Source organism: Giraffa tippelskirchi, chromosome X (assembly GCF_054371585.1).
Source record: "Giraffa tippelskirchi isolate mGirTip1 chromosome X, T2T-mGirTip1v1.2.pri, whole genome shotgun sequence".
In the NCBI taxonomy this organism is placed as follows: Eukaryota; Metazoa; Chordata; class Mammalia; order Artiodactyla; family Giraffidae; genus Giraffa; species Giraffa tippelskirchi.
This window is the reverse complement of record NC_137289.1, coordinates 126203535-126217743: the sequence shown is the minus strand read 5'-3', so window position 1 is coordinate 126217743 and position 14209 is coordinate 126203535. Positions and strand designations below refer to the sequence as shown.

The following is a 14209-nucleotide window of genomic DNA, read 5'->3' as shown; positions in this document are numbered from 1 at the left end:
AATCCCTCCAAGCAATTTCATGGTCAGGAACATTTTGTAAAAAGAGACAGGATACTTACATGCTCTCATTAGGAGAGATGCTATCATTTAGATAAGATCCACTGCTGTTTTCCATTTCTGCTAGCCTGATAAAAAACGTAAAAGCTCATTAAAACTTCTGTGACTTCTTAGACTCTATTCAAGACCTAATCGAACATTCCTGAAAACTAAAGGATAAATCATGTCAAGAGGAGAGAGGAATCCTTCATATTTAAAGGATGTGTGTGTTGGCCTAGCCGTTTGAGGTGAGCGGTGGACCACAGCTAGTTAAGCAGCTTTACATTTATGTTATAAATTACAAGAGAAGTTCCATTCTTTTTTTCTCCACAGGTTGATCTTCCTTTCGCTGAGAAGAGGCCTCTGTTTTCATGGGACAAGCTTCCTTAACAACAAACACACTCCACACCTTCCACTACCCCATGTGTTTTTTAAGACAATTAAAGCTTTCCACTGATGACAGAATGATACATAGCTAGTTAATACATCCCATGGTTGATAAACACGTTCAGCAGTTAAAATACCGATAAAAGATAATTCAGTCAGCTCTCTACACATTCTGCCACCAATTTTTACCTTTAAAAACCTCCTTCACCTCAAACAATAATAGTCTTTTTTTACAACTTGAAAGTTAACCAAACTCTTAACAGATGTACTTAACAGGCATATTTTACAATTAGCAATTTAGTTCTTAGATATAAAAGTTACCTCGAACACAAAGAACGTGAGACAGAAACGTCCAAGGATTAGGAAAAATAATGATTCTCTTCTTTACACCACATTTTGTCAAATACACACAGAAATCAAAGCCAATGCTTTCATATTCTGTATATAACACAGTATCATTTCTTCATATACTTATGTCTGGTCTAGCAGATTTCTAAGTAGGGTAGATGATTTCTAAGTCAATTGATTAAACGTGCTCAGTATATAGAACATAACAAAGCTCACAAAATGTTTAAAGGCCGGGGTTAGGGCAGATTGTTCTGGACTGAAGCTCTCACTGGTGTTCAAAAACAACATGCAGTTGGAACGGCATGCACGTTAGAGGGCAAGGTGATTAGTAGAAATCAGACAAGATTGGGGAAAAAAGAAAAGATTTGTTTAAAATTATTATAGGTTAGCTTTCCTTGGTTAGTTACTTCAATTAATATTTGCCTGGCATTCAACTAGTCTCATACCTGCTAGCATAATGTTCAATGCGTGAATGAGTATCATCGTGTGAAAGCTGAGGGGACGAGGCAGGCCTATAAGGCAGAAAATGTGATTAGTCACAGATACCATCCATTAATGGAGAAAAAAAAACCCACCCCACAGTTCTGTTATATACACGGCCTAGAATGCTTTCAGCCTACAACTATGAATAAGGTACACATCTGGTTGTCTCTATATTTCAGAGAGATCATCAAGTATTGACAATCTAGGTTTGACAGATGATGGGTCATCCTTCTGCTTTTCTCAAAAGCCACAAGGAGGGATCACAAACTTCTCTGGCAAGTTTTAATGATAGAAAAGGTCAAGGAGACAGTCTCTACATGACATTCAGTCTTCCTATCTTGTCATGTCTCATCATCTATAGCTCTGAAATTGTGCTAGCAGTATATGGTTTAAAACTTTACACAGTTTATACATGTGCCATTTTTAGCTACCTTCTTATTGAAGGAAAACTGTACGTTTGCCTAATACATCTGCAGTCAATGATTTTAGCTCTGGAGAGGCCACTGCAGTCTGTGACTAAGATTCCATGTATCAAGAACTCTTGGTCTGCACAATTTTGTAAAGAAGGAATATATCTATCACATTAGCAGCGGGACTGTACTGCTGCTTGGTAGAGTAAAATTGAAGGCCCCCAAATTATAATGTGATGCTTTAAAAAAGAACTACTAACTTCAATAGAATGTCACAGTACCTGGAATATTTCTTATTAGGGATACTGTGTGCTAATGTACAGAGCAAAAAATGAGAGGAGGATTAGCATTCATAGTCTATTTACTTTGTGGGTATAAAAACCTACTTTTTTGGCTTCACAGAAGAAGATTTTGGTAGGGTTGACATGTTTTCACCTTTTCATACCTGATCTATTAATTATCCTTGAAGTTTTTATAGTATCTTTTAGATTAACCTTAGGAAAAAATCCATCTGTTCTGAAAACCAGTTTGGGCTTGTGCTTTTTTGTCTTAACTGGAATAGGACAAAAATGTCTCTTCCATTTCTCTCCTGACACAGAATGCCCTTAGGTAAAGGCATGAGTCCAAAAGTCGACAGTGATCTATTCAGTAAGGACTAGTTTAGTCCAGTGTCTAAGCAGCATTCAAGGACTTGGTCAGAACACTAAGAAGAATATATTTTTTCTTACAGTTAAAAAAAAAAAAAGAAAGAAAGAAAAACGTGTAGTTACCTATGTTTACATAGGAAATATAGTAGAAATCTGTGTTTCTTAAAGAAGACACATAATTATAAAATGGTTATAACACACTACATAACCAGGGAACTGAAATCTTGCCTGAGAGATAAATGTCTTATTTATGAAACCAATGTTGTCTACATCAATTGTCACCAGACTCAAACTTGGAATCAACTACAAAGATGCTAAAACTGTCATAAGGGAACAAAAGGATGGCAACCCAATTTACCAGGCAGATCCAAAGATTTTCTGGTAAATCTTCACTCTAGTTTTGGAGATAATCTGCTAATTTGTTAGAACCCTGGACCAGTCCATTATTAGAAAAATGCCAAGGTTTGCTTGGAAATATTCACTGCAGGTCAAGATAACTGAGTACTTGGTTTAACTGGTTTATAAGCCCTATCTCCTGGAACAGACCAGTCTTCCGATTATATACTTCTTAGAAGCTAAAAGCCCACCATCAAGGAAAACAGTTGCTACCTTGGTAGTGTAGAGAAGAAAAAAATATGAGATCTTGGAGCATAACTGCACTAAGAAAGCTCAGCATGTAAATGCAAAACACTTTAATAAAATCTTAAACAGGATATCTTATGCAAAGCTTTAATTCTTAGCCTTGAGGATATTTCCATGTTATTTTTCTTATTAACGTATGTAGCACCTAACACAGTATGCTTAAGCACAAGAACTCATAAAAACCAAGAAATCTAAAAAAAAAAAAAAAATATATATATATATATATATATACACACACATACACACACACTAAAGGAGGTACTTATGAAACCAGAAAACGAGCCAAAAGGGAATACTTGTCAGAGAAGAATCATCTAAAAACCAAGAATTAGTAAAAGTATAAAACCACTTAGTCCAGAATGCAAAGCCTTCTAAGCACTTTTCCAAGGGAAGGTAAGAATACTGTTATCCCTTCTCACTTCCTAAATATAAAGTGATAGATCCCCTGAAGGATTATTCCTGTTATTGTTAATGGTCAATTCCATCCCCTCCACCACCATTTTCTCATTATCTGTGACAACTCCACTAACACATTTTCAAGGCAGAAGAGCTCAAAGAATATTGTTTGACCATCTCACTTGTGGATAAACAATATAAAAGGTTTATGTCAGGTTTACTTTCAACTAAGGTGACAAATCCAGGTAAATAAGGGTTTTTTTTTCCTGAGGAAAAAAAGATTTGTATATCAGTAAATTTTCAAATTCTATGATCCATCCTGAATGGACTAAATGCTGTCATTGTCATACGATTTGTTAATATCGAATAGAATTCTTGCAAGATAAAGCAGTCTAGGACCTGGCTCTTCTGCCTGAAGAGAACAGCTTTACAAATTATTTTCTAAATTATTTACCACCCCATGAATAAAGACTTTAATAAAATTACACATATTACAGGGATTTAAGCCTGCTGGGTTTGTTTTCTTCTTCAAAATTAGAATTTCCCACTATTTCTGAATAATCCAGCATACTTTTTATGGGAAGGCAACGTAGGGGCAGGTTTCAGTTGTTAGAGAATATATTTTGAAAAAGAATGTTTTCAGAAAGACAAACACCCTCTACTTAAAATAAATTACATTAAACTGACTCCCTGAATGCTTCTCGTTAGCTTATGGATACAATAAACTTCTTCTCTAGTTAGTTATTCTTTATTATGCTGTGCTATGTCTATGTGTTTTAAAAAATTAACCTCTGGCTTATTTGTCTTTTGGATTTTTAAGTTGGTTAGAACTTATTCCAACACAGAGAAAATCCATTTGCTTATCAGGATCCAATCCAGCTGAGAATTTCAGTATATTATTTTTTTAAAGTTCTTTATTTATGAAAGGTTTTACCTTCTGTAAACATATAGACTACCTGGGATAGGGAAAATAATTACCAATAGCAAGGAACATAGCTGAATCTAAATAACTCCCCAAGTTGTTTAAGCATAATTAGTAAAGAAATCAAGTATAGTAACCATATCTCAAAATTAAAGGGCACAATAATGTGGCTTTAAAGAAGAAAGGAAAGCCTCACACTTCCTTTAGGCCAATAAAGACTTCAAATAAACTTCAATTAATAGTTTGCACTTATCACAACAGGATTTTTTAAAAAGGACCTACTTTAAATTTAATTACATGGTGGAATAACAAAGACCTAATAAAGATAAACTGAATTCTTATATAAGTCCACTCTCCAAATTAGTCATTTCCCTCTTATATATAATAGAACTGTCTGACTTTAAATAAATATTTTAATAAAGTACATTGTGAAATACCAAAATTTTGTTATAAACCCCCCCCACACACTGTAACTTTAAAAACAATGCACTTTGCTGATATATAAATCACAGACTGTATAGAGTTTTCTAATGACATTTTAAACGCTGAGATAAGTCAATCAATTATTTATTAATATCAAGTATTAGTATTATTAATAAGACACACCAATAGTAATAACAAAGACTACAGTACACCTTCCTTCCAGTGTAAATGTACGTTTATGAGCTGGGTATTTAGCTTGGAGAATAGAGCAAAGTGAGTGTAGGTCAAAACTGAGAAACTCATATATATATATATATATATATACATATACACACACATATATATATATATAAAGATTAGTCAAATAGCATGGCATTACCTGATAAAAAGGCCACATGCCTCACTGAAATTATTCAACCATACTCAACATCATACCATGAAACAAACTTCGCTGGCTTTTAATGCTCCACTTATAACAGGCCCTAAAGAATAAAGCATCATCCTTTTGAAGGTCCTAAAGCACTCAATCTCTAGAAATATGACTACAGAATCTTATTATGTAATCAGAAGGCTCTTCCCTGCTTACAAGGAAAGAGCATATAAACATGTCTGCCAGGAACAGAACTAACAACCCAACAATTTCTTTGATGTTACTTTGACCTCCAGGCCAGGATTTCTGCTGGTTTTCATTTGACCAGGTGGGGACCCTAAAACCTCACTGACTCTCCTGATCTGTGGCAGAGGGCACCCTCAAAGTCTCAGCAGGGGAAAAAATTTGAAAGGAAGGAAGGGAAATTAAAATGTCCTTAAAACAAACAGAACAAAAATTTTTAAAAAATCAAGCAAGCGAATGTGTTTGTGATAGCAGCACCCTTCAGCGCAAGTACTCACGCAGAGTCTACCGGCCAGAAGTTGATCAGAGTAACAGGACTGCAAAACAAAAAATGAGGTGGTGAAGAGAGACACAGGCAAACTCAGCCACACACACACACACCAAAAAAAAAAATTACTGAAAGGTCAAAATAAATGAAACCCAATTAAGTATGAACCATGAAAAGCAACGGCCAGACAAAGGTGAAAGGTGAATTAAAAGGAAATCAGTGGTGCGACTGCCGTCAGAGTCATGGAAAACAGAAGAGAAGGTTCAAAAGAGGTGAAGACAAGATCATCATTTGGATCTAGAGAATCATACCTACTTACTGTGAAGACATTTCCTGTGACCATTATTTTCTTTCAAGTAGGAAAAAGTGACTAGCTACGACCACACAATCAGATACAAAAAGACACACGCCTACTGATTTGTGAAGGGGGAGAATCAAAATGAAATCTTGGAGTCACTCATTTGTAAACAGTCCCGTATTTCTTACAAGCCTTTGTACGGTAATTAGGAGCCAGAATATGGTGTTTTTTTTCCCCTGTGAGATACAGTTTAACTTTTGAAAGGGTCACTGTTCACGGGACAATTGACACAGAAACTGGTGACTGAACGTCAGCTTGCTTTTCTCTTTACAGCTACAGTAAATCTAAAGAAAGAAATAGGAGAGACTGTTTGCATTTGGGAGTGAAGGAAGGTATTCAGGTGAGAGGAGCTCAAATATACGTCAACTAAGAGGCTGCTGAGCTCTGGCCACTACTCACGTTTCCATGTTGTCCCCCTCTAAGACCGTCTGCACTGGCAGGTAGCCCATTCGGGGATGCTTCGCAAAATACCTTTTGGTGCGAAATTTGTTTTTTAGTACCTTGGCAAAGTCTCGAACATCTTCTCCCGATGTAGTCTGAAACGGAAATCATGAGGAGATCAGACTTGGGGCGGGGTTTTGAACGGAAAGCACCGCTTCGGTGCTCTGCCTTGAAGTACTTGTTTTATAATTAAGAGCAGGAGGTGAGAGCAAAGGCTGACATCACACAAAGCGGGCTTTGACACCAGACTTGCCCTTTACTAATGGGGTTAACGGGGGTGAGTTATTTACCTACCCAAGCTCCAATCATCTACAAAACTGAAGCAAGAATGCCTCAACAAGTTGTGATGATGAATCAATAAAGTTATCAACTACCAGGCTGCTCGATAAATGGTAATTAGTAGATGTTTGGAGGTCAGAGAGTTGACCTTCAGTTTTGCCACACTTTATGGTATTTGTAAAACAACAACCGCCCATGTTGCTGTCGGATTTTACCCACTAAGTACCATTCGATTCACAGCATGGTACATTCTCCATCATTGAATACCTTTGCAAAAGGAATCAAAGTGAGGAAGACAATGAAATAACTGGGAGGATAGCTCTGAAGATGCAAGAGAGAAAAGCTCTAAAGCAGAGATTCTCAAACTCTGATGTGCTGGAAATCACCTGCAGATCTCGCTAAAATGCCGCTTTTGATTTAGAAAGTCCAGGGTGAGGTTTGAGGTTCTGCATTGCTAATAAGCTCCCAGGTGATGCCAAAGCTCCTGGCCCACAGATGGCACTTTGAATAGCTAGCAGCCAGTGTTGAAGGAATATGAGATTTACACCCAGGTCTGTGTCCACCAAGTCTACACCCTTTCCATTTCACTAGTGATTTTTTTCTTTCTTTATTAAATTAATATTTATTGGACTATAGTTGCTTTACAATGCTGTGTTAGCTTCTCCTGTACAGCAATGTGAATCAGCTATATGTATACATCTATCACCCCTTTTTTGGATTTTCTTTCCATTTAGGTCACCAGAGCATTGAGTAGAGTTCCCTGTGCTATACAGTAGGTTTTCATTAGTTATCTGTTTTATACATAGTGTCAATAATGTATATATGTCAATCCCAATCTCCCAATTCATACCACCACCACCTTCCCCCTTGGTGTCCATATGTGTGTCAGCAGCAATTTTTCAAAGTTCTATTGGCTACTTAACATTTCCCCAAGACAATAACTTAAGAGATGACTCCAGTGCTTAATTATAGAAACTTGGGCAAACTTTTTAACCTCAGAATGTCAAGAGTCCTCAACTGTTAAAAAGGGGATAAAAATGCCTGTCTCATACAGAGTAGTTTCAAAGGTAAATGCCTAGCATTTAATGGTGTTAGTATATTAAACAGACAAAAGATGAGCAAGATTCATTTAAATGGTGGATTATGAATATCAGGGAACCTATATTACTCCTCCTCCGTACTCAATGTGCCCCATGGCCCTAACACCTCTACACACAACAGCTAGGGATGCGGAAACCAAATGTGAAAATGTCTTCTCTACAATCCACGGAAACAGAAAAGAAAACTATTGCTTCACCCAACAGTGTGTGTGGAGTGTCTATGATATGCTGCATGTGCCAGGCATCGCACCAGGGATAAGGTCAATCCCAGAGTCTGCAATTTGGAGCTGCTTGAGTTGGGCAACATCTGGGGAACCGAGCAATCATAGCATCACAGATCATGTGCAACACTGTGGAAAACTGAAACTTCTCCCAGGTGAGCTGACTCAAGCTCAGGGACACATCTACTTACCGGAGTGCAATATTCCACCATGGGATAGTGCATTTTATGGCCTTTTGCAACACGGCCAGAGAAAAAGCAGCTTTGGCAGATGTCATAATTAAAGTGCTTTAGACTCCTGTACCTGGTAAAGCACAAAAACAAACACGTATGTATCTCTTCAGATCAAATTCCCAAAGAATACCCTTTAAGAAACCTCCTTCCACACTATTTTAATTCTAGAAACAGAATGCCGTGTTTATTAATCCCTCCAGGTAAGTGATTAAATTCCTACCTCCAGATTTTTCTGGTGCTTTACCTGCAGTATCAAAACATTTTGGCAGAAACATCCTGTAAACATTTGGAGGGAGGGGAGAAAAACTCAGCTCTTGTTTAAACTCCACTGGGAACTCTTTCAGATTAAGTAGGAAGACACTGGCAAACTTCTAGGCTTTTGAAGACCGAATAGTGGAATTTAAAAGAGCTCTCAGAAAGGACAGATGGATGCATTTCAGGCCCGTCCCCCACGCGTCAAAAGGGCACCAACATTTCCTGAGGGAATTATTTTTTAAAAAATTATATAGATAAAGCGATTTCATAAGACAAAAGAAAATTCAGCAAGAAGTCTCAATTAAAACAAATCTTACTTTAATTGCATTTTCTGATTGACGGACATGATTCATTTTCAGAGTTACCTGGATAACCTCTTTTATCTGTCTCTCTTCAGAAATCCCTCATCACCTTACCCCCACATGAAAACGGAAACCCCAAGAAAAGACACAATTTGGGTGAGATGAAAGGATTCATAATCTGGAAGTACTACACGTTACACTTCCCCCCATTCTCAGAATACTGTATTCTTGGTTTCATACTCTCCCTGCCTTGTGCTTTTCCAGATAAGACTCTGAGCCAATTCAAATAAACATATTCCTCATGTCACATATGGGAATGTGGGGAAAAGGCTACTGTTTTTAGCTCCTAGTCATCTTCTGAGAATGGGGAAAAGGAGGAAAGAGAAGTGCTAATTCCTAAAATAATTTACTTTCATAAGGGCAAAAGAACTGAAAGTCAAAATGCTCTCTTAGACCCTCCAAAGCATTCTCCTTTTGCATTTTATAAAATCCACCCTCTGCTTTGTCTACAGATCCTACCAGTGAAGGAAGCTAAGAAAAGAAAGGTAAGAAATGCAATGCAGTCCTCTGGAGCTCCCCCTCCCCGCTGCCCCAAGGCATCCCTCTTACCCCTAGAAACCAGGAAGGAAAGAAGGTGTCCTTCGCTAGCACTGCCTACTCAATGCTGTCTGTCTAGGCTTTAGAAACTTCTGAAGGTCTCTGTAAAACCTCTTTGTACACAGCATGAAGTATGGAAGGAGCACAGTGAATAAAAGGTGCACAAATGGTACAATGTAATTATTAGAAACAAAGTAATGAGACAAGTCTCAGCATAACCAGTGACGAGTATTTACTTAGCTGCTAAGTGGATCCTGAACAGGCAGAGGATGCTACAGCTAGTTTACAACTTGACGGCTTATTCATCGCTATGGCAACCTCGATGTTGATCCAGATGTTTAAATACACCACCATTTCAGAATTTGTGTTTGGGATTACTGTTCATGAAGATTCATTCATTTAAAAATACCCTGTCTCCCCAGACAGGTCAACAAGACTGAAGATTTAAAAGCCAAGTGTTTTCTGGGACATTTTAAGAAAGTCAGAATAATAATAACCTACAATGTTTCCTACTTCTTGCACTTTTAAATTTATAAGGAACATTTTCTTTTTTTAGTGGCTTTGTGAATCTTTCATTTACTTGCACACTTTATATTCCCTCAGAAGTTCATTAGGAGACTATGAAAAGAGCCTAATCGGATTCACAGATCAAGAAGTACGTTCTAGGCTGCTCTAAACAATTCTGGTTACTTTAGGGCAATAAAAGTGGTGTCGAGTGATTAAGAGACTGAGCTACCATGACGAGTCTCCCAAAATAGAATCATTCCTTAGTTTTATAACTGATTCTGGGAGAGTTTCTATAAACAGAAAAGAGCATGGGGAAAAAAAAAAGAGATGATCAAAATGTCTTGGTTCCAGGAAAGAGGAGGTACAGTTAATCTGTGTATACTTGATGGAAGAAAATCTTGGTGGAGACAGGGAGTCCATCCTGATCGATGAAGAACATGGCTCCGCAGAGCTAAAGAGGGAAAGAGGAGAGGGCCACCTGTCTCATGAAGCAGATTCACCAACAGAACCCAGTGCTCAGGCTCCAGCCTGGTCCCCTCCTCTCCCACCATGGAGAGGAACAGACTAACAGCAACTGGCACGGCGGGTAACAACGCACTAATAGCAACTGGCATGGGGGGGGGTAACAGATCAAGTCACACAAGGGTGAGAAATGATACGACAAAAATGACATTGGGGGGCTTCTGCCTACCTGAAGCCGATGATCGGACACTCCTTGCAGATGTTACACTTGGCCTGATGCTTGGCAGTCTCCGCGGCAGCCACTCTGTGCAGGACGGGCAGCCACACCATGGACTGGGGTTCTAGTCTCATCCAATCGAGGAAGAGCGCCGCTTCAATCTCAGGCTTATTGTTAGCCTGCAGAGACAGGAGGCCAGAGAGTGCAAGGAGAGATGATAAGAAAGTAAAGGAGGCGTATGTCATTTTCGGTGATGCATCAAATAAAGAGCCAAAGTGGTGCAGTGAGGCCCACTTTTCACAGCCTGATTCTGCAAATTTCCCCCCAACATTCACAAGAGCCCTCTGCCACATGGCAGTCTGGGAAACTGCCGTGACTCTGGTTACTAGATGACAAGAAAGCAAAGCAAACAAATGCAAAAAGTAAAGTACAATATACACCTGGGAGAGACTATATCTCATTCCAGTTTGGGAAGAGATATATAAAACTTAGCCATAAGTAAAAAGGAAGTGTTTATTGATAAAATTTCAAAAGAGAGACAGAGAAAAAAGAAACCTCAAGGAACGATTGATCCTTTTTTTTTTCTTTCCCCTCCAGTGAATCTGTCTCTCAGTGTTTCTTACAATCGTAATGAAGAGGCTTTACAATTCATCTGGTCCCAAAGCTTCATTTTACAGACAAAAAAAACTGAGATGTAGATGAGAGAAATGGCTTTTCAAAGGCCAGACAGCTCCCTGGTAGCAGGAGTGATTCTAGCATTGAAACCTCCTGCTCTAGTGCTCTTTTCATGGCGACCTGTTGTTTCTCTGTCTCTAGTTTTCTGTCTTTCAGAGACTAATAAATACTGTGCCTCCCAGTGAGTCCAATGATTTTAGAAAATTCAAAATATATTTATCCATCATTTGATTGGTATGTTACATAGTCATGCATTTAACTACATTTTTTAACCCTACAAGATCATGTTTGATGTTTTTATATTGTTAGATTGATCCATATATTAACCACTTTTAGGGGGTTTGTTTTCCATTGCTTCCTTCATCTCAGATCTCCCATCTGGGATCAGTTCTGTTGGCAGTGTATTTCCTTTAGTAAGTGTCTGTTGATGGTGAATTTCTCAGCTTTTGTTTGCCTGAAAGTCTCTTTTATCCATATTCTTGATAGTTATCCTCATTGGGCAATGATTTTTAGATTGAAAGGGGTGTTTCATTTATTTTGATTTTGTTTTAGCACACTGAAATATTATTTCACTTTTATTTCACTTTCTCTGCTGCTAACCGTTGACAAGTCAGCCGTGAGGCTATTGATTCTTTGAAGGTCATCTATCCTTCTCCTGTCTCGTCTTGGACTTCTAGGATCTTATCAATACTTTTTAGGATTTACTAGGCTTCAGGAATCTGTGGGTTAGAGTCTTTAGTCAGCTCTGGAAGCTTCTCAGTCATGATCTCAACAAATACTGCCTCTTCTCCATCCCCTCTCTCTGCTTACGGGAATCCATTAGATCAATGTTAGACTTTCTCAGTCTAACTGCCATTTCTCTGAGCAGGCCTTCCCTAAGAAAGCGCCTTCTCCAGAGACGGTTTTCATTTGCTTTTTCCAAGAACCAAAGGGTGCTACCTATTTTGAGATCAATTTACTCTGAATATATGATGGGATATTTAGGATCATACACATAATGAGTATATGAACTGCAAACTCATGGTGCTTCTCTTGGAATGTGGTGTGCTAATAAAGAAGGTATTCACGCTTTAGGCAGACAAGAGTAGGGTCATTGGGCTTGTAACACTCACCACTTCGGCAGTACTCCAGGAGTAACCCCCAATTATCAACTCAGCAACATTATAATGAGCTGTTTAACCTTGAATTCCTAGCTGCAAAGTGACATAAATTCAAGCTACTGAAAAAAGGTTCTGTTGAGTATTTTGTTCTAGATAGAGTACTATCACAGAGGTAATGTACTTTGTGAACATTTTCTTAAAAGCTAAAAAAGAATTACAGAACCTGACGATGAAAGGGACCATGGACATGAATTCCTCCTTTTGGAATGGCACCACAGAGCTGTAAGACTTTTGACAGTCACCAAGTCCAAACTTATCCAATGCCAGTGTGTTCTCATAGCTGCTATATAATAACCATCCATGTGAGGAAGCAAATGTCCTCCATGGACAATCTTGAACATTTGTGTACAGGTACCCTTGTCACAAGTGCTTCATCACATTGAGCTGAAATCCATCAGCACAGCAAATAGGAGGAGAGGCTCCAGAGACCAACCACAAGAGTTCAAATCCCAGTGTTGCCACTGATTGTGTTACTCTGGGAGAGTAACTTTATCTTTCTGTGTCTCAATTTTCCTCTGCTGTGAAGTGGAACTATTTATAGGACCTACCTTGTAGGGCTGCTTTAATATTTCAATGAAAGACATTTGAACACTGGCACATATACATATGTGCCAGAAACATCGAAGTTCTCAAGCCTTCACAAATCTCTTTCAATATTTTATCAGAGCTGTCATGTCTGTCCATGGCCCTTCATCCCTATTTCTCTTATTTCTTCCTCATATGACAGGGCATGGTTTGCCATTGTCCTTTAGAACTCTGTTCTCCAAAATATGATGTGCTGTGAATGGTATTGCCATTTCTCTGGAGAGTATAATTGGATGACTTTCTTTTGTTCTGTACTATAGGCTCCCACAGCGCTTCCACTCCACTAAAATCTCTGGGTCAGTGTTTCCCGGTGTGTCCAGAAGATCAATGACCCAGCAAGATGTTTCATGAAGAGAAGGTCAAATTAATTAAGGAAACATCACACATTCTATCTGTCGCTTAATGCACGTTAACATACTAAAAGCTGGGTTGGTTGTCAGTAGGAAACATTAAACCTTGTTTGACCTCAGAGTTTCTCACACTAATTATTCAGTGATCCTGGGACATTTCTCATTGTTCTTATGTTATAAGACTTGTGAACACCCCTAAAGTATTAATGCACTGTTGAGTATGATAAGAAATACTGTTTGGCTGTTTCCAGTGATTCCTCTGTTTTGTAGATATTCATTTGGCATGTATTTCCTTCCACTTCCATCAAGGACTTTCCCGTTAGTTTTAGCCCATTGTATCAGCTCACCTGTATCTTTAAGGATCCTGACTCTTACAGCCCATGGGTTAGTCATTCTCCCCAACTCTGTAATTTTTACATTTAAATATATGTTTTCTGGGGACTTCCCTGTTCCTCCAGTGACTAAGACTTCACACTTCCAATGCAGGGGGCCCAGGTTCGTTCCCTGGTCAGGGAACTAGATCTCACATGCCACAACTTTACAGATCCCACATGCTGCAACTAAGACCCATCATAGCCAAATAAATAAATAATAAACAGATATTTAAAAATAAATAAATAAAATATGTGTTCTGCCTTCATCCAAAAGTCACTAGTGAATAAATTAAACAGGCCAAGGTCAAAGGTGGGCCACATCAGTACAGACTGCACTTCTGGTCAACACAAAGCCAGAAGCCAGCCCTCTCTGGTTGGTGGACTGTGACTCCCTCTAGTTATATTATTATTTAGTCTCTAAGTGTTTCTTCATCTGGTAAATAAAGATACAATGAGGGACTGTGTCAAAAGAACTGCAAGTTCCGGTTACAATAAGTCCTATAACAATCTCTTGCGCC

General features: G+C 38.5%; 1 protein-coding gene across 17 annotated transcripts in view; it reads right to left on the bottom strand.

Annotated features, from left to right (window-relative positions):
- Positions 1–14209, bottom strand: part of DMD (dystrophin) — a 2147259-nt gene that overhangs the window by 66028 nt on the left and 2067022 nt on the right. For 12 of the 17 annotated variants that reach the window (XM_081564318.1, XM_081564319.1, XM_081564320.1 and 9 more), the window contains 6 exons: positions 10560–10726; positions 8166–8277; positions 6333–6469; positions 5586–5624; positions 1218–1283; positions 60–125 (listed from right to left, as the gene is read on the bottom strand). In XM_081564318.1, the coding sequence (XP_081420444.1) occupies positions 60–125; positions 1218–1283; positions 5586–5624; positions 6333–6469; positions 8166–8277; positions 10560–10726 (587 nt within the window). The remainder of the gene's footprint in view (positions 1–59; positions 126–1217; positions 1284–5585; positions 5625–6332; positions 6470–8165; positions 8278–10559; positions 10727–14209) is intronic. The other 5 variants (XM_081564332.1, XM_081564335.1, XM_081564327.1 and 2 more) reach the window with 1 other exon arrangement.